The sequence below is a fragment of the Labrus bergylta genome, chromosome 16, assembly GCF_963930695.1.
Source record: "Labrus bergylta chromosome 16, fLabBer1.1, whole genome shotgun sequence".
Classification (NCBI taxonomy): domain Eukaryota; kingdom Metazoa; phylum Chordata; class Actinopteri; order Labriformes; family Labridae; genus Labrus; species Labrus bergylta.
This window is the reverse complement of record NC_089210.1, coordinates 2,222,623-2,242,611: the sequence shown is the minus strand read 5'-3', so window position 1 is coordinate 2,242,611 and position 19,989 is coordinate 2,222,623. Positions and strand designations below refer to the sequence as shown.

At 43.2% G+C, this 19,989-nt stretch overlaps 2 protein-coding genes across 4 annotated transcripts in view; one reads left to right on the top strand and one right to left on the bottom strand.

Moving 5' to 3' along the window:
* Window positions 1–169: 169 nt before the first annotated feature.
* Window positions 170–12,694, bottom strand: LOC109999148 (uncharacterized). 2 transcript variants are annotated; one of them, XM_065965182.1, is made up of 5 exons: window positions 12,587–12,694; window positions 1,972–2,070; window positions 1,702–1,878; window positions 820–945; window positions 170–597 (listed from the first exon to the last, which is right to left on the bottom strand). In XM_065965182.1, exons 1-5 carry the CDS (start codon window positions 12,663–12,665, stop codon window positions 413–415), a joined length of 666 nt encoding a protein of 221 aa, XP_065821254.1. In that variant the 5' UTR covers window positions 12,666–12,694; the 3' UTR covers window positions 170–412. The 2 variants fall into 2 exon arrangements, with proteins under 2 accessions (XP_065821254.1, XP_020509748.2); XM_020654092.3 differs by lacking the exon at window positions 12,587–12,694 and adding an exon at window positions 2,822–3,685.
* The window catches only part of kank2 (KN motif and ankyrin repeat domains 2), a 24,303-nt gene continuing 12,851 nt past the window's right edge, over window positions 8,538–19,989 (top strand). For both annotated transcript variants that reach the window (XM_065965167.1, XM_020654118.3), the window contains exons 1-2: window positions 8,538–8,643; window positions 19,438–19,523. The gene's annotated coding sequence lies outside the window, so the exon portion shown is untranslated. The remainder of the gene's footprint in view (window positions 8,644–19,437; window positions 19,524–19,989) is intronic.

Sequence of the window (19,989 nt, the reverse complement as noted above, 5' to 3'; positions counted from 1 at the left end):
ACAACATCTTTATTTTTTCTGTCATGCTGCTTTGATTTCATTTTGATCCACACTACATGTTTACACAGTGGTCTCTAACTTAAGAGCTGTGCCTATCAACCCCTCTATTTCAGCCCTGCTCAGAACAGGCTGTTTCTGTGTCTGTAACTTTAAATATGTAAATGAGCTGTGTCTGACCACGCCCCCTCTCTGTGTGTGTGTGTGTGTGTGTGTGTGTGTGTGTGTGTGTGTGTGTGTGTGTGTGTGTGTGTGTGTGTGTGTGTGTGTGTGTGTGTGTGTGTGTGTGTGATAACATCTGTATGTGGTTCAGCCTGTTGTACCTGCACATGTTGTCGATGTTACACTGTTATGAAACACTGAACTCCGCTCAGCCTTGTGTTGGTTAACATGTGTGCGTAAACATGTTTAAAATCTAAAGCAGGACTTTATGAGCTGCGACAGCAAAGGTCAGCAGCACGGCGCTCATCACGCCGCCGCGGGGAGCTCCACAGGTGATCTGCATGTTTCCCCCGATCAGAGAGCCGAACGTGGCCTGGAGGCTGCAGAGGTTGTCGGAGATGCAGCCGAGGAGCAGAAACTGAGTGGAGTTTGACGTCCCTGCAGGAAACGGTGAAGAGGTTTGTTATCTGATGGCGTGTGATCAGCTGTTCAGAAGGAACAAAGAGATGATGATGCATGGTGTTTATCCTAATTCAAACTAAGAAGACACAGCGCCCTCTGGTGGTTGTTCTGTACTTCACATGAGAGGCTGAATGAACATCCTCTGAGCATGACTTAACGTCTAAAAGATGAGAAGGTCATTTTCAGGGAGGAACTCACTGGTGCCGTTGAAGCAGCGGTCCTCGACTCCCTGACAGGACAGGGTGGAGTTACAGGTCCCGTTCAGGCTCTCAGCGAGGCTCCCGCACGCAGGACACTGCTTACCGTTCGCTAGAGTGTTTGGAACTGGAAAGAAGGAGGGGAGGAAAACGGTTATCATAAACGTACGCTGAATTATAAGTCAGGTTGAGTCGTGCATCCACACACACAGCAGCACACAAACATCTCTTTTTCTTGCAAGAGAGATCCAAATCTCTAACACAGCTGTGCAACATTACAAGATTCTTAAAGGGGACATATTCTGAAAAATCTACTTCTTCAGTGTTTCTGAACATTTATCTGTGTAACCTGAGAGTCTACTGACCCACAACATATTAAATAAACCCATCCAGTCCTTTGTTTGTGGTCTGCATAAGTCTTACAACACAGAGAAAAATGCTCTGTTTCAAATGTGCTCTCCTTGTGATGTCACAGTGGGATTCTGATAAAAAAAAAAAACCAAAAAAACCCTCCCCTCCCCTGGTATCTCCACCCATGGACTCCACCCCCAGACTAGAGCAAAACTTTTAACCCAGGTACGCCATTTTTATTCTCACTACAGAGGAGTGACGTCTACCAGGAAAACTCAGGGGGCGGGGTCATTGCATTTAAAGAGACACACACACCAAAACGGAGCGTTCTGAGAGAGCTGGTTTATACAGGGTCACAAACCTCCTCTGGTGCTTGATTCATGTTATATTTTGACCAAAGCACAGCACAGATATTTCATTTAGACCACAGGGGACTGTTTGAAAAGGTGGAGGAGGGGGATGATATGTCTTCTTTTAAGGTCCCCACACTGACGAGACATCAGAAGATAATATTGAAACGAGCAGATCTTACCGGCCAGAGTCGGGAAGTTGCAGTTGTCTGTGGTGCAGCAGAGCTGATGGTGACCTTCTTTAGCAACCCCCACATTGACGGACCATTCAACTTGAGTGTTGAGAGGAGGGAAGCAGGAGAGCAGCGAGGAGCAGCTTTTATTCACAGACACGCTCATCAATGGACCTGTCTGCCTCACTAAAGAAAAAGGGATTAAAGTTAAATGATTCACAAACACTAAATCTGATAATTCACTATTTGTTGTGACGTTTTGAAGGAGCTTGCACCCACAGGAAGTGATGGTTCTGCAGGCTGAGAGGGCGGGACAGGTGACCGAGGTCGAGTTGGAGCAGTTGTCGTTGTCACACGTGTGGCAGCGCAGCGACTCGGCTGAAACACAAACACGATCCAGCTGACCCACAACACACCAAAGACAGACTCTAAACGACGTTAGCAACATGTTTCTATCAAGTCAGAGTCAGCTCCTCTCTGTGTTTGTATCCTCATATTTAAAGCAGAGTGAACAAGCTCAGAGAGAGAACAAGCTCTGATCTGAAAACTAGGAAGGTCTTGTCAGCTAGGTGGGTGAATCGAAACTTACTTTAAGAAAAAGCTAAAGACCCAGCTCTTTCATGAATACCTACTAACTTAATGATGATGGTCTCCATATTATTGATGATGATGATGGTAATGATGATGGTTTTTGTTTGATAACGACGACTTATAAGATGGTTTCTATACTGATTAGAGCTCTCAAGAACTGCCCTCAATGTTGTGCTTTGCCTCTGGTCACTTCCTGTCAGCACCTGTGTGTCCAATCAGACTCAAAGCTGATCGTTTGCTCTTACTCACATTGTTCCCTTTTTTCTAGATCCTTGCTTGTGTTGTTCTTACTCTCTGATGTACGACGCTTTGGATAAAAGAGTCTGCTAAGTGAATTGTAGAATTGTAGAGTTATGATTTAGCTTGGGTTTTTAAAAAGTCAAATCAAACTCCATCAATCATCATCAAGAAACATCTGCCTCCAGATTGAAAATTAAACTCCCAGTTACAGTCCTAAACATGTAGAAAGCAGTTAAACCTTTTTGTTCTAGCACAGGATGCAGATAAGTCAAAGGAGGGATCAGAAGCAGGGAGTTACCTGTGCTCAGCAGCGAGCAGGCGAGACAGAGAGTCAGCAGCAGCTTCATGGTGGACGGAGGTCGCAGCTTTGTGGCGTTTGGATCAGTGAGTGGAAACTAACAGAAGAAGGTGGGTGGTACTGTAACGCGTCCAGTTTGATTCAGAGATAAACTCAGACGACTAAAACAGGTAAGATCTCATACCTGTGCTGTGAACATGTTGGTCATAACTTAAAGTTTCTCTGCACAACAATGACTTTAATCATCACACAGCATCTTAATAACTCGGCTGAATCAAGTTTAAGGTACCCAGCAGGAAACTTCTTTCACGGTCTGGAGCTTCACCGAGTGTAACAAAAGGTGACATGATAAGAAGTCAGGTGAAGATGTTAATCAATGCAAAACTGAATCTGAACTCTCATTGCCTCTGAGAACGAACAGGTTGTGGGTTCATGAGAGCTTGAAAAGGTGTAAAAGAAAAAAATGTCATGTCATTGTATGATTAGTCCCTGAACGCATCAGATATGACTTCATGGTATCCCAGGGGAGCGGCTCACCTTTCAGGGCTTCCAGCGTAAGTCAGTGTTCTGTCGGAAAAAAACGCTACCATAGCATGAAACGATCCCGATCCCAGGTCGAATATCTTGAAAGACAATAATCCTCTTTGCCAGTGGTTCTCAACTGGAGGGTCGGGACCCAAAAGTGGGTCGCAGAGCCGTTTTCAGTGGGTCGCAAAGATGTGACTGTGAAGTGTCAAAAAGTCTATGAAGCGCTCTTAAAAAAATGTTGGTTTTCCATCACATGTTTCCGTACCATCTCAGGTCCAAACTGCTCTATTCTTCATTCAATAAATCTGATTGGTTGAAAAAACATCACACATTTGGGTCAAGATTTCCATGAAGGAGTTGGTGGTGGGTCCTTCGGCCAGACCAGTTGAGAAACCACTACTTTACGCGCCCAGTACAGAATCACTTTCAAACACTTCTACAGTTGCATTTTCACTGTGCGGAAACAGGAAGCATGGTTTGATACTCTATAATTCAACTTCTGTTCAAAGGACCAAAAGACTCTGGGTTTGTCTTTGCAACATCTTCAACATGCAGCAGGTGGTGCTGCAGGGCCGTGAACCAGCTCGCTGTTAAGACACATGCTGAAAAAACTTACTGTAATGCTTCAAAACATAAGAAGGCTACAGCCGCTGGAATATTAATCCCATCATAACGGGTTCAGAAAGTCTGGGTCAGAGTTTGAGGCAGTGACAGACATTCCTGAGCCGATCTGTAACCGTGTCTCCCCCCCCTCACAGGGGCCTCTCCTCCACATGCTGCAGGTCCCTCTCTCTCCCACATTCCTGATGACCCCGAGCTGCTCCAACCATCACAACAAACTGCCTCCTTAAAGACTTCACTGAGAGGTGATGACACACTCCACAACCCAGACGCAGCAGACTGCTGTGTAACTAGTAAAAACAAAATCCCAGCTCCACGGGGTCTCCTCCGCCTCTGTTTCCATGCAGGTGTGAGGAGGACGCCCGGAGGAAGAATGAAAAAAAAAAAACCCTGATGGGAGCAGATCAGAAGGAGTGCCGCGCAGAGCCGGATAATAAAGTGAAAGAAGCTCTGGGTCGTCTCAAACCGCAAGATCCCCCAGCTGCACGGACCCCTGCCAGCTCAGACAACGCAAACACAACGGTAACCTGAGAAAATAAGCACACACACACACACACACACACACACACACACACACACACACACGCCTACGCACAGTATCACACACAATGAGCTCATGCTGCTTCTCCAATAACCATCAAACCGACAACAGAGCAACATGAGAGAAAACTTTATCAAACTCCAGCTCAACAATCTACAAAACTTCTGTCTGTTACCGGGGAAAGAACAACAAAATATCTCAAAGATTTTCACATTATTACACAAAGAAAACGGGTTCACATCTTGCAGCTTTGCGGCCTCCTTAAAGATGGAAACTATCAGCACATGTTTGTGTTTGGGTCTCTTTTGGCTTCAGCTCAGTGTTTGCACGTGAGCGTCTGAAGAGCGCTGCTTCATAATGGAAAGCAGAGCTGCAGTCACACAGCACCTGCTGCAGAGAGGCTGTGACGACGAGGAGGAGGACGACGTGTTGTTTCTCACAGAAATAGATGTTAATGATTTGAAATGACACCAGATGTTTTTTAGTTGTTTTGATCCGTCACCTGAGTCTGTTTTGACTTATTCCTTCTCTATAAAAGCCGATACTTATTAGAGGAAACCAACTTAACAAACATTATGTAAAGTTTTCAGTACAGTTAAGACACACTTCTTCCGGCGAGCCCTTCCTGATTTTTGTTGATTTTAAATTGTTACTATTTTCACTTTTTAGAATTCCTTTAAAAGAATTGTATGAACTTTACAGTTCTTTTTTAAAAGGGATTTTTCATTCCTTAATCTTGCCTTGTTTATTTTTCTATGACCTGCCTGTTTTTATATTTGCTGTCCTTGTAAAGCACTTTGTAACTTGTTTTTGAAAAGTGCTCTATAAATAAAGATTATTATTATTATTATTATCACATACAGTAACTCCACATTGGTGTTTCATTCTCAACAACCTTTAACTTTTAACCACGACATGTTAACTCAAACATCTGTTCTTTCTTTCATACATTTCCAGAATCATTCCTAAATCATCCCAGAGAACCTCTCCAACATCAAGACTGATTTAACCTCAATGGAGGAACGAAGATAAATAGATGATTCCTTGGCTTATCCATACATCCACATGACACAGGATATACATGATGAAAAACAACTTATCAGACATCTCAAGATGAAACACATGAGAGAGAGAGAAGAAGAAGAAGCTGACGGTGAATGTGATGTCTGACATGCAAAAACTGTTGCATGCATTTCTTAAAATCTTTAGAGACTCTCAGGAGTACGGCCCCTGAAATCCTCCTGACCTGGTTGTTCACATTATGCAGGAGGCTAACCCTGTCAGACAGGAGGGGTGAGGTAGGGGGGGTCTCCTGAAGCAAGACATGAAAGTAGCAGACGTAAGAACAGAGTCCGCTATACGATGCTATAATGAGAATATTTGTCTTTGTATCAATGCTACGTGTAGTTCAACCGACTCACAATCTGAAGAAAAGAGTGGAGAAGAACAAACTGGAGAACAGGAAACATGCAGCAGCAGGTTCATTAGAGCACGGAGATGGTAGAGGTGGCGTGCAGACAGTCAAATGTTGACTCACAGCAAGCGGAGAACTAAAGCAGCTTATTGCCGCTGCAGAAGAACAAAAAGAAACAGGTTTGACTGAATTCTTCCTGGGGTGAATTCATCCCTGAATCATTTTTAACAAACCTTTTAAACTGCATCTGAGTTTGTCTGTAAGCTGCGATATGAATAAAGTTTGATTGAATAACTGAGATACCATGTCTACTATTTATAAGTATATAAATCGAGTGAGTGAATCACTTATTACTTGATGAGTCTGAACGCTGTGATCAGCTGAAATGACGCGGTAAGGACGATCGTAAAGTTAAAAAAAAGTTATTTTTTTTGGCTGGCAGCAAAAACACTTCCACAGACAAACAAGATTTACAAATTAGCCTCATCTCATCCGGTCTGGTCCTCCCGACCCCCACGCCTCCACCTCACCACACACCGTCCTCTTCCTCCTCTAGCTCGTTATTTTACCCAGCACCCCCTCCTGCCATCCTGCCTTGCCATAACCCCCCCCCAAACCAAACACACACTTGTCACCTCTTCCCCATACTGAACCATCTCCCCCGTTAGCCCCACGTTCACACCTCTGGAGGAGAAAGCGTCGCCTGTTTGTCCTGGAGGTTATCTGCACTGTAAACATCGAGAGAGAGAAAAAAAGCACTGACATGTCAGAATTTAAAACCCGGCTTTAAGAAGAAATCTCCTCTCACTAATCCGTCTGAGCCTGATCTGGTTTTAACTTTTTTTTACAGCACCGGAGCTGCCAAACACATCCTGCATCTCTACGCTCGGGGAGCTGATTGTTTTCCTTTTTGCTTCCTGTGTTTTAGTTTTTGAAGCGGCCGGAGTTCGTCTGTTTAGTGAGATCTTCAGAATCTTTTTTTTTTTCCCGCAAAGTAAGCCTGGTCCCATGGTTTCCAGTCAGACTGAGTTATTAAGTAGTCCCAGGGAGTTTTCTCATCTTTGTTATCAACAGACAAAATTACTGACATTCCTCCGTCCACATTTATCTTCTCATCTCTCCGTATTAGAATCCATTATGGAGAGGAGGTTTGATCATTCTGTCCAGTCCAAGCAAAACAAACATCAAGGACAGGACGGCCTTTTTTTATTATTGTCTTAACATCGTCAGAATCAGAATCATCCTGTCAAAAAAACTTTGCATCCATTAATTTTTTACTTTCAGGCTCCATGATGGCAGTTCAGATCTAGTGTATTATCTGGCTTTTTTTGGTTCTTTAATATGACAAACATTAGCCAGAAATACCCAGAGCACCTCTGTGTTGGATAGGATTACATCCAGGTATCTTTCTTTAAGAGCAGGTGGAAATCATTTCTGTGATTAGTTCACATATCGTAGCTTGTGGCTGCTATTAAAACACTCATCCTTGTGCTCTACGTTGGCCTGCACTCTGAAGTTATTGTTCCTCGGTTATGAAGACAAAGCAGAGATGTATTTGGTCCAGATGTCTTCCTGGCTCTCCTCTTCCATACCATTCATCTCATTTCCTGTGGCGCTAGGGTGATCCCGTTTATAGCCTGTAATGTTTGTCTGATTTATCAGGATGAAGGGCCAGCGTTTATAATCAGGTACTTAAAATAGACTTGAAGTGGCTCAGCCAATCAGAGGGCAGGAGTTGAAGTCGACCAGTTACAAGATCACTCAAATTTTGATTTTCTTAGATTTAACCCGGGACAGAAAATGAGGATTCTGAATAATAATTTTGAAGTACTCAACGGAACCTTGTTTTCGTTCTCATTTTGATCCTGATTCATGAATAAATCAACATGACAAAATATCTATACATACATTTTGTGTAACATGCTGTAAATGTGTTTCATTTTGCTGTAAAGTTTAACATTTTAATATGGGGACAAATGAGGATTGACTCACTTTTAGAGCAAGCCTCAAGTGGCCACTCGAGGAACTACATTTTTTTGCGCTCACACAATGGCTTCTTGTTTAAATAGTTGAGTATGTTGCTTGGCTGATAGATTGTAAAATAAACATGAAAAACCTTCAGTGACATCACCCATTGGTTACTTAGGGGTGAGCTTAAAGCACGTCGACAGTGGTCGCCATATTGAAAATGCTTTGGTTTACCAAAGACTGGGCAAAGAGCAGGAGCTGAGGAGGTCACTCAAAGTGGCCACGCCCCTAATTATGAATAACTTTAGGCATTCAAACCATTTTAATTTCTTGAGTGATACTAAAATTCAACCTTTTACATTTGCCAAAATTTAAAAAAATAAATCCAAATATTTATCAGTTAAAAAACTTAAATGTTTAATTAAAATAATAAAAATTAATAATCAAAATGTATTATTATTTATCATAAGGCTGTACATTTCCTTGATTCTGCTGTAAATTTCTGGATTTGCATATGGCGCTTTATGGTTTTGACTCGCTTTTAGAGCCAGCCACCAGTGGCCACCCGCGGTACTGCGCAGTGTCATTCCCGGATGTTGCTATAGCTTCCTCGTGGCCGCTGGCCCTTTAAGAAAGGCGGGAGGGGGGGGGGGGGGCGAGGGGTTCGAGCATCTCGGCTGCGGTGTTTTTGTCTCTGTCAGTGAGCGCTCCTCCCGGGCCGAGGCGGCTGAAAGGATTTCCAGAGGGCAGGTAAGAACAGCAAATAAGTTCGTGTGTGTGGAAGCTCCTTCTTTTTGTCCTGTTGTTGTTTTTTTTAAAGCGTTTTGCATGAACCGCCTTTTTGTGAGAGTGACTTCTTTTGTGAATTGTCGGTCCTGCCCATTCTCTCCGGTTCTCTATCGCTCCCAAGTAACGGATCCTTTATTCTAGAAACCCCCTTACTCAGCTTCATTTTTTCACACGTATATTCACTCCTGTGAGGTGTATTTAAGGTTACATCCTCACCTTTAGCGTTTATTTACATGTACAGGAGTGTTCAGCTCAGTCTCACGGTCGCTGCTCCGGTGCGTGTCTTTTTGTTCAGAGCATCACTGGAGGCTACGCGCTGCACGGTGTGGAAAATACATCAATAATATCATAATAATAACAATTACATCATGCACGTAAAGCTGGGATATTACGTCACAGCGACTATTTAATATCACTGGATTTACTTGTTATAATAAAGGGAATTTCTGTGTATAATCTGTGCGTTTTCTGCACAGCATCGCGGTTAAATTCATCCTGTGTTTTTGTCATTGACCGCATATGGAAAAGGTTTTTTTTTTGCCACGCGGCCTCAACTTTAGTCCTATAATTGATTGAAGCTTTGAGTTCCAGTGTTGCAGAGAGCTCTTACAGTAAATCGCAGAATCTATTTTGCACCCCCCCCCCCCCCTCAGTGTTTACCTCTGAACCAGTAAGTGTTTGTTTCTGTTGCGACAATCCGAGCATTTTCCAATTTCATTTCATTAAGAAAAGGAGAAAGCTGTGGCGGTGGAGACTCGGGGGAGAGGGTTGGGTCCGTGCAGGATTTCTGCTGCAACTTTTCATTACTTCCAGATGTTCATCAGCTTTTCTTTTTTTTCCCTTCGCCGCTTCTTGCCCTCAAATCTGCGGTTGTGTCGCCTCTGGTCAGTTTTGTGTCGTCTGCAGATGCATGAGGGCTGAGCAGGAGGATAAACACACCTCAAAGTTTACTTTATGTTTGTCCTTTTTGTAGAGCATGAAAGTCAATGAGGGGCACCTAATCAAGTTAGCTTTTATGACCCTAAATGCATTCTTGAGTGTTTTCCCAGCTGAGCATTAAAACTTTAGGTGTTTTCTGACCCTCTTCATTTCCCTAAATAAACAAATCAGTTAAGTTTTAAAGCCCTACATCCATGAATTAAGGTTAAATGTACATTTTCAGATGAATATGGAGGTTTATTTGTTGTCAACTTGTCAGAAGGAGGATAGATTTTCTCAGTTTTATGACCCACAATGCATAAATAAAGGTTTCTCAGAGGTGGGAAGAGTTATACAAAAATATCAACTTTGTAAAATCTGTTATATCTAACAGTAGTTAATTTAAGCTAACCGGTGTTACGGTTTAAAAAGTGGCCGTGTTAACTGGTGACCTTTAGCCTAATGTGTCTGATGTTGTCGTAGTTAAAGACATGTATGATTGGTATTTTTGACATTACGATAAAAAGTAAACAAAGCGGCCTTCTTAAAGACATTTTCCATATTCAACATCTGTTGTAACCACGGCAACCACAGATGCCTTCGGCTAAAAGTCGCCAGTTTACACGGTCCTCTTTTTAAGCGTAACACCAAACAAAAACAAAAACATCAGCTTGCATCAATGTTGAGTCTGAAACAGACCATGATGACTTAAAAAACTCTAAATGAAACACGTGCCTGTGGTTAACCTGTACTTAAGGTCAAGCAGCATTTCACAATAAAAGCACCATTGGCAGAGATGGTCATTTTCTGCCCGTTATGTAATAATAAGCTCTCCGAAGAACAGGAGGCTCTGTGCTCTCGCTCAGGTTGTCCACCATGCATCTTATCATGTAAGAGCGGGGTTCAGACATTATTTGAAAACACATTTTCTGTAAATTAAAGTTAAATTAACAATGAATGGATTAACGGATGTGTTTCCAGCTCTGAGGTTTCCCTTTAAGGAATTACATTTTTAAGAAGTGAGCAACTTATGACATGTTTGATTTATAACCCTTAATGCGATCATGAAGGCTGACCTTTACGTTATTTTCACTAATATGGACGTTTGGCTCATAAGAAGGAGGAAAAACCCACTTTGAAGTCTCTTGAATCATATTTGTGCTTCATGAGATGAGATCATGCAAGAGCAATTATTGAAAACTAGGCCTATCTTGATGCCGCTTAATAAACAAATAAAGCAGGTTTGATTTGCCAAACTGCAGAAATGAATGATTTCCTGTAAGTATTAAACGTTATTAGGAGGATTGTTTTGTTTGGTGGAGAGAGCTGTGTGTCCCATTAGAAGCGCTGTGGATTCATCAGTAATCACATCAGATGTTGTTGTGATGAAGGACGTGCAGAACTTGGCTGGATGTGTGCGGGGGGGGGGGTGTAGTCACCAGCCTGTTGCACTGCATCACATAATACACACCACTGTCCCGCTGTTGTGTAATGGGCTGCTGTCTGGATTAAATCACCTCCCAGTGAATAACAGGGATTGTAGCAGCTGCATGGCACTCAGATGAGCTCAGTGCTGTTGTTTGTGTCGTTTTACGGGCGGGTTTGGTGGCTCCCATGTCTGGTCTAATATGAGGACTGCCAAGTGCAGCGTCAGGGAATCAAGGCGGGGGGAGCAGAAGAGGGGTTTGATCGTTTATTGCAAGGGCAATGACTCTCGACCCGCCATGAAAAGACAGATATTATAAAAGAAGAATGAAGTAGTGTTGTAGTACTCGAAATTGGTCTTGGTCTCGATCCCTAAATGTCTTGGTCTTGACTCAGTCTCGATTCCTAAATGTCTTGGTCTTGGTCTTGTCTCGGTCTCGACCTCGACCCCTAAATGTCCTGGTCTTGTCTCGGTCTCGATCCCTAAATGTCCTGGTCTTGTCTCGGTCTCGATCCCTAAATGTCTTGGTCTTGACTCGGTCTCGATTCCTAAATGTCTTGGTCTTGTCTCGGTTTCGATCCCTAAATGTCTTGGTCTTGGTCTTGTCTCGACCTCGATCTCGACCCCTAAATGTCCTGGTCTTGTCTCGGTCTCGATCCCTAAATGTCCTGGTCTTGTCTCGGTCTCGATCCCTAAATGTCCTGGTCTTGTCTCGGTCTTGACCCCTAAATGTCCTGGTCTTGTCTCGGTCTCGATCCCTAAATGTCTTAGTCTTGGTCTTGTCTCGGTCTCGACCCCTAAATGTCCTGGTCTTGTCTCGGTCTCGACCCCTAAATGTCCTGGTCTTGTCTCGGTCTCGGTCTCTGAGCACTCTGGTCTCGGGTATGTCTCTACTTTTTGAAGGTCTCGGTCTCATCTCGGAATTGAAAGCATTTTGACTCGGCCTTGTCTCGGTCTCAGAGTGGGCAGACTCCGGGACTCAAGATCACCATTGAGAGGCTATTTTTCCACGTCATCACTATGATTAGAAGGAAAACACCTCTTTTAAAAGAAACAATAACTTCAATTCATTCATAAATGAATGGCCGCAACCTTCCCGGTCTAAGTGAGCGACACGCCCGCTGCACACAACATAAAGATTTTTCAGAGATATTTATGGTCTTGGTCTTGTCTCGGTCTCGCCCTGCCTTGGTCTTGGTCCCTAAATGTCTTGGTCTCGGAGCACTGTGGTCTCGGGTATGTCTTGGTCTCGGTCAGTGTGGTCTAAAACATCAGTATGAAGTTCAATTCACATGTAACTGTAGTGAACAACCAAAACACAGTTCATGCTAGGACAGGCTAAAACAAAAACAAACAAAAAGTCTAGTAAGAGTTACCCTGAAAAGCCTCTAGATTAATAAAAACTTCGACGAGCAGAAAAGGCCCCAGCACTCTAAACTGTAAATAATTAATGGAAACAGATTTTTCTTATGTAAACTGCTAGCTGGCAGCTGCCTGCCAGTTGTAGATAACGTTAGCCAGAGGACAAAAGAAGCTTAGCTAAATAAAAAGCTAACTTACAGTTTAGAAGCAGATGGTTAGGCGAGTCCTCTTCTTTAGACTCCACCTGGTCGTCATGGGCAACCATGTTTGGCTTCATGTTGTCTTCCCCACGTTAGCATTTAGCATCCTCACAGCTAGAACTAACATGTCTGTGATCGTCACCACATCAACTCTTCATCAACTCCTCCTCGTTTCCTATTGATAAAAATAAAGATAAGTGGGTCAAAGGTCAGCTTAGTGTGTTTCAATATTCCAAAGTTGCTGTAGGCGGTGGGGGTTTGCATGTTTCGAGGGGGGCTTCAGACTCTGCAAGCTGCTCCAGACATTAATACGCTGTTCACGTTGCCATGACTACACCCCCTCCCCGAATGACCTTTTGTATCGATACCCATTTTCTACAATAACTGATTAAGTCTAAGTCTTATTATAGGAGTGATTCATCGGCCGGACACTTGTATTATTTCTAGCAGTGTTTTCGTAATGACCAGGCATCTGAAGACTTCCTCATCGTGTCGAGCTCCAGCGAGTGTAATAACAGTGAAACCAGACCCCCTGGAATCCCCCCAGAGAGACCCCATATAGGACTGCACTTTTGGGATCTCATGATTGTCAGCAGCAGAGATTCCTTTTTTTTTTTTTTAACAGAGCAGGAATGTGATTGTCTCATCACAGCATTTGGACCCAGGGGTGTTGTGGTGGAATGCAGGGTTGTAAACCCCATTTGCACACCAGGCCACACGCCGGGCATTTAAATGGTTTAGCGCGGCTAATGAAATTACACCCTGAACCTGCACGAGACGGTCTGCCACTGTCTGGGATCTACAGCTGATTAACTAATCCAGACTGTTCGACTTGGTGATGAGTTATCTGCTCTGCTGAGACAAGACTTCATGCTACATTTCATTACCTGAAAGAAGCGGTGTGCATGTTTTTAAGAAGCTCTTTCCTGCGATGATAAAGGATATGCAATCGATTCATTTCATGAAGTTCATACTTCTACATTTCTACGTTGGAAAACTTGGATTAACACACACATTGGTCTACACACAGTGCAGGTTAATACTCCCACTTAGCCATATTAATTGGAACATCTGTGGCAGTCATGTTTACAGCAGTCTAATCTGACTTTAGAGCTTCTTGGGACAGTAATTCATTATCGCCCTGAATAATCTGACTTGATCTCCTTTAATACTTTAATCGCTCAGAAAAAGCAAGACAGACTTTTTTTCTGTACAGTAAAGCAACATGAACAACAACGCAGGAACGGTTCATGTCATGAAGGTTTTTGTTGAAGTCTGTTTAGGTTTTGTTTTAAAAAAAGCATCTCTCATTGAATCAGGAAGTCATCGATAAGATCCCTGAGAGGGAAACACTTAACATCATCATCACTGCAGGAAAATGACTTCCTCTGGAGTCTGCCCGGTACGAGGCCAGCAAGAAAGGAGACAACGATCTGCAGAATATGTGAATGACCATGAGTAAATAATGCACTGACAATAGGAAGTGAAATGAAATGACCAAATATTTAAGCGTGCATGTTGTTATTGTTAAAGTTATTATTGACGGATAACCCCTTGAGGTGAATCATCTCGTTCTTGATTTGGTCTAAAACAAAACAAGTGACACATTCAACACATACAAAGGTTCTCACACACAGAGCCTCCAGCACATTATTTCCACAATGTCCCCACTCCCATATTAGCTCTCTACGATTCGCACCAGACCAGATTGGAGAGGCTAAAGAAAACACGATGTCCGCAGGGGCCAGATATGAACATCTTCTTTGTCAGACTTTTGAATCCAGGACTTTAAATTGTGTTTATAATGTTCCTCATTAATCAAAGAGAAGGAGGTTATTCTTTTGATTCAGACAATGTTAGATTAAACCTCCTTTTATAATCTGTGTGACCCCCAAAAAACTCATTTGCATCATAATAAATGATTCATATGCAGACATAACTGATAAATGGGCTAAATAGCTTAATATGAAAATGAGGATCTTTTAATAATTAAACATTGTCCTGGGGGCGCCGGTAGCCTAGTGGTTAGTGCACACACACCATGTAAAGAGGCTAAAGTCCTCTAAAATGGGCGGCCTGGTTTGAATCCAGCTCCTTTCATGCATGTCATTCTCCTCTATCTCTCCCATCTCTCTCGCTCTCTCTCTCTCCCAGACTATCCACCGTCCTGTCTCTATAGAGGCCCAAAAGCAAAAAAATACATCTTCAAAACAACATTGTCCTTAGAAATGAGTAAACTTCAGCGCTGTGTGGCTGCATCACCAGATTGACGGGTCAAATGCTTTTGTAAGAATAAAAATAATTTTGATTTTTAAGAAAGGACAGATTGAAGTCGTTAAAGCCCCCCAATGAATCCTTATTTTACACAGGGCCAGTTTGCAATGTCTCCCTTCTATATCTCAATTTTTTTCACCACCAGATCAAAACCAAGTAATCTGATGGTAGCTCACGGCTAGCTCGGGAAAAAAATGTATGTTCACAAAACAATTCCAATGTTTTTTTTTAGCAATTTAGACAGTTTGCAGGAATTCGCCTGCAAACTGTCAACATGCCTCAGGCTTCTAATTTTGTTGCTGTGGAGTAAATCATTTCACGTTCACTAGTTTTGTATTTAAGTTTAAAAATCTGGTATTGTGACAACCCCTACAACGCACCCTGACCTGATCTTTAACCCCTCTCCTGCTCTGACCGAGTCTACACCACCCGTCTTCCTCCCGTCTGGACTTCGTCTTCCTCCCCCTGCAGACCCCACACTCTCCTAAAAAAAGAAAACAGCCTCTGCTCGGCATCATTCTTAATCCCCACCTCCACAACTGCACAGGAATTTTTTTCTCCCCCAAAGTCCCCTCCCCTCTTTTTTTTTTTTTTTTAATGTCTTTTTTTCCGGTGCCGCTCCTTGCCGCTCGAGCCCCACCCTTGCTCAGTTTCCTGTTGGAAGCTCAGCACAATGACCAATAGCAGCAGGTCTGGCGGGTGTTTACTCTTGCTCTTGTTCCAGGAGTAACGGGAGCTGGCCAAGCCCTCCCCAGACTGTCTGCTCCTCCATACCTCCACTCCTTAATGTAGAAAACAGCCAGAAAGGGCAGAGAGTCCTGGAGGAGGAGACGTCCCATGGGCTTATGATTTCACTTTCCACGTTTTTAGAGACCCAAATTAGTCATAAACCACATGTCCAGCGGCACACACAAGAGCTCACTGTACGGCCATGTTGATGTGAGATCATGTGGCCCCGTCATGCATGATGAAGGCCCCGTCTGTCAGGCGCTGACGTGCACTCCTCGGCCACGTTGTGCTCGCTGACAAATTTGCTGTTGTTGCTTCTACAATTTGCATTCTCTCAGAGTGTTCAGGGCAGAGATTTGATGTTGAATTTTCTGATTTATTATTCATTAAGGAGCATTTGGCTGAATGAAGCCATCTGTGCTGCAGAGTGAGGAGGAGGAGGAGGAGGAGGACAAAGAAGTCTTAGTAGATAGGTCAACAACCGTGTCTCCTCTTAATGCAACTTTTAAAACTCTTCTGCATGAAACATCAATCGGCTTTATTTGCTTCAGCTCCTCGTACAGATTCTCTATTGTAGATCTAAATTTAGGAGAGGAATGCACAAAATGATTGTAATCTTCTAGGCGGAGTCACTGCAGATTATGAGAAGAGGTCCTTTGTAACTTTATATTGTCTTTTGGATGATCCTCCTGCTTCAAAAACACATTCTGGGGTCTGATTCATTCTGCTCTGAGAACAGTCATGGTCTTCTCATCTGAGAAGTTTCCATCTTAAAAGTCTCAGCAGCAGTTTTTCTTTCTTCTCCCCCCTCCTCGTCTCTCTCCTCTCACATTCCCACTCTCCCTCTCCCTCACACACTGTACAAATCTCCTCATCTTTCTCAGCCCCGCTCCTGCTTTTTTTTTTCCTATTTTACGCTCTCCTTCTCCTTGTTACTCTTTCTCCTGGGCTGGGAGGAAGTGACTCGGTTGTTTCACGGTCCTTGGGGAACAGACAGATGGAGCTCCCTTTCCTGTAACCCTTTCTTCATCAGACCTTTAGACTATTGCAACACATCGTCTCTGTTTTGCCACAACAATTCGCTCAAAACCATCCAAACCTTGCTGGGCCTTGTCTGGCACCAGAAACATGTGCTTTTTTTTTATCATCTGGATTCACAACGTTGCTACCAATTTGGAAGAAAATAAATCAGACATTTATCATCGCACTGCCTGATTTATCAAATACAGACAAATTAGTAAACAGCAAAAATCACTTGGCTTTGCTTCACCTGAATAAATCAAGCTCAAAGCTACAGCTGTGTTTGTCGGTCTGTGGGAGTCTCCGGACTCACACAGCGTCGGGAGATAATGTGTGCATGTGTGTGTGCTTTCATCGTCGCCGTGTGGGAGGCGATGGGAGTTTGAGTTGTCTCATGTAAAGTTTGTTATTTGTCTATGAAGTGTTTGCCAACTGCAACAACACACGGGTGTTTAATGTCTCTTCTTAGAGTATTGTTGACATTTAAAATCGGGTATGAATTCGCTCCTAATATTGTGATATTTTAGGGAATAGCACAGATTATCCATTTAGGAGCGTTTCCTGAAGTGCGCATCGACCGCTTGCTTCCAGATTGTGTCAGTGTGTGGGTCAGTAACAGCACTTCATCAACTGTTTGTTTGTTTTGAGGCAAATTTCCTCGCCACACACTGTTTCTCTCAGTCTCTCTCTCTCTCAGATGCCCCTCCTTGCTTTATATTAGAACCAGCTGTGGAACCAGAGCCCCAATGAATGGCTCTTTGTGATTTAGCTGCTCTAAAAGGTCTGTTTCTCCCCCCTTACCCCTCCGCCCTCTGCAGCAATGGCCTAACACAAGAATACGAAACAATGGGCAGAACAACAGAAAGTGTTGTTATGAAATTATGCAAAGGTCATCTATCGAGGTTTTTTTTTTAAGGCTGTGAACACACCCCCCCCCCCCCCCCCCGACAAATATGTCGAGCGGACTTTGGCCGCAGACTGACGGGCAGAGTCTGAGACTCAGCAGACACAGTCATGCAGCTTATCTGTTCTGGGTACTGTAGGAGTCTGTGTTTGTCCATAAAGGGAACACATTACAAGCCCATGAAGTCAGTTTGGTTTTTAACTCATTCTCTTTTAACTCTCACAGAAGGAAATCTGTGCTTAGGTTGTTCTGATCCCAACGCCGGCGCTGAGAATGCCTCAGATTGCGGCATAAATTGTGTCATGTAGCAGCTAGTAGCGACACAATGCGCTACATTCAATACTGTAATTTTTAAGCCCCCTGATAATATTTACTTGTCTCTTCTCTCCCAAAAGAGTTATGAACACAGCACTGATAAACATTTTGGTTTACACCAGAAGAAACACTGTTAGCTTAGCTAAGAAGAGCTGATATCACGTGACGTTAGCAAAACAACAACTGTGTGGTGTTAACAGGGAGGCCCAAAGTCAATCAAAGAAGGCAATCAGATCTGATGTCATTACTAATTAGCGCCCAATTCACTAGCTCCTTCTTCAAAAAGTAGCCTTGTTTACAGACTATTGTCTCTACTACGTCTTTAAAAGCCACAAAGAAGAACAGAGCTGCTAGCTAGCAGAAATTCAGAGATTAGTCGTAACTTGCTAGTTAGACGAACGTCAACAACCAGCTGTCCAATTTAAAAATTTCACATTTAGATAACAGTATCACATCAAAACACAAGATTAGGAGTTAGCGCGACAAAAATCTTTCACTTCACTTTTTAGCGCAATTCAGCCCGGCCTAGAGGAGCTGCCACTTCCGTTAGCTTAGCTTGTTTCTAGCTAGTTCTGAATTTTTTGACATCTAACAATGATAGCTTTCATATGAAACCACGTTAAAACAAAACCACGCAGGGCCAAAAGAAAAGCCTACAGCTTCTTAATAGTAATGAAAATATGTTCACTGTATAGTTAAAGTCAGACGAGAAGCAATAATTCACTTTATGGCTGCCAATAGTAACCGCTGTTACGTTAGCAAATACAAGTGAGGCGTTAGCAAAGAGCACAGCATCAGTCAAAGCTAGCTAGATGTCAACAATCAGAGTTTTGCCGTCACATATTTTAAGATGTAAAAGGTTAGCCTAGCTTTGAGTTTAGCATTCTTTCTGGAATCGGTATCATAGTATACATCAAGTACACATTAATTAGAATGGGTGATTTTTTTCGCCATGGGACCTGAGGGGTTATTACAATTTGCTAACACTCGAGTTTAAGTGTCAGGGTCGGTATTGGAGAGGAAAAAATGGAACTGGAACATCTCCACTGAGTTTACATGACGGCTGTCCCCACATAAACTGGAGGGCGTAGGTTTGTCCCAGGGGATTTGAGAGCGTTAGTCACACAGACAAGTAAACAGAGAGCCTTGCCCAATCACATGGCAGGGAGGCTCCCAGCCTTGAATTGATTAGAGAGCCTCGAGTTGGAGAGAGGAATGGTGTGTGTGTGTGTGTGTGTGTGTGTGTGTGTGTGGGGGGGGAGTGTTTCTACAAAGCTCTGCGTGGATCAGGCTTCATCCAGAGGTCAGAGAGTGATTGGCATGTCATGGAGGGATATTGTTCACATCCGACGTGTCTGTCAAAACCACGGGAATGTTTGGGAATGTTTACTTTCTGCTTTGCAACCTGTGTTTGACGGCTTGCAGAGGTGGCGGCTCTTTTGCAACTTGTTACAAGTCTGTTCTGCCTGCATGTCAAAATTGCCAACACACCTTTTAATAAGAGTCTTACTGAGTAAAGAATCCTGTTGTTTGCATTTCTCTGTACTAAAAACTCCTACAACCAAAAGCCCTGACGACCATATCTCCTGTATTCTTGTTCCCAACAGGTGTTGACTGTAAGAGTGCAAGAAAAGGAAAGGGAGAGCAAAGAGCCTGGGGAGGAGAGATCCCGTCCTCGCAGCACAAGCAGCTGGTATGAAGCGGAAAATAAATCCCTCATTTCCTAATTCACAAACCATTCCTGAACTCGAGGAGAATAGTAATGACTAAAAGTCTGAGGGAGTCAGTGGAAAAAAAAAAATCCTTAAAGATCTTCTGTGGGTGGCGGGAGGACTGGTATTTCTGACTTAGCAATACAGAGCTTTAATCCTTTGTAATGGCAATAATAATAAGATGACTCACTGAATGGAAGCAACGAGTTTGATAAACCTGGGAGAGCTGACCTCGAAATGAAGCCTGGCATTTTAAATTACTCTGCAGGGTGGTCTCAATCCTCTGACACACCGAGGGCACCAGATTCTGTATACACGAGGTAAATCAAATCCAGTTTTTAAACCCTAAACAAATCGCATGGAAGCAGAAGCTGCAGCATGAAGAGGAACATTTTGCAGAAAAAGAAGCAGCAGCAGCTTTGTAATGCAGTTATTCTCATGACATCG

Excerpts from the sequence above, each read along its gene's own strand:
- LOC109999148 (XM_065965182.1), bottom strand. The coding sequence starts at position 12,665 with ATGAAGCCAAACATGGTTGCCCATGACGACCAGGTGGAGTCTAAAGAA. Across the intron at positions 946-1,701 it reads CAACTTCCCGACTCTGGCCG|TTCCAAACACTCTAGCGAAC; the intron begins GTAAGATCTGCT and ends CCTTCTTTCCAG. Across the intron at positions 598-819 it reads CCGCTGCTTCAACGGCACCA|GGACGTCAAACTCCACTCAG; the intron begins GTGAGTTCCTCC and ends CGTTTCCTGCAG.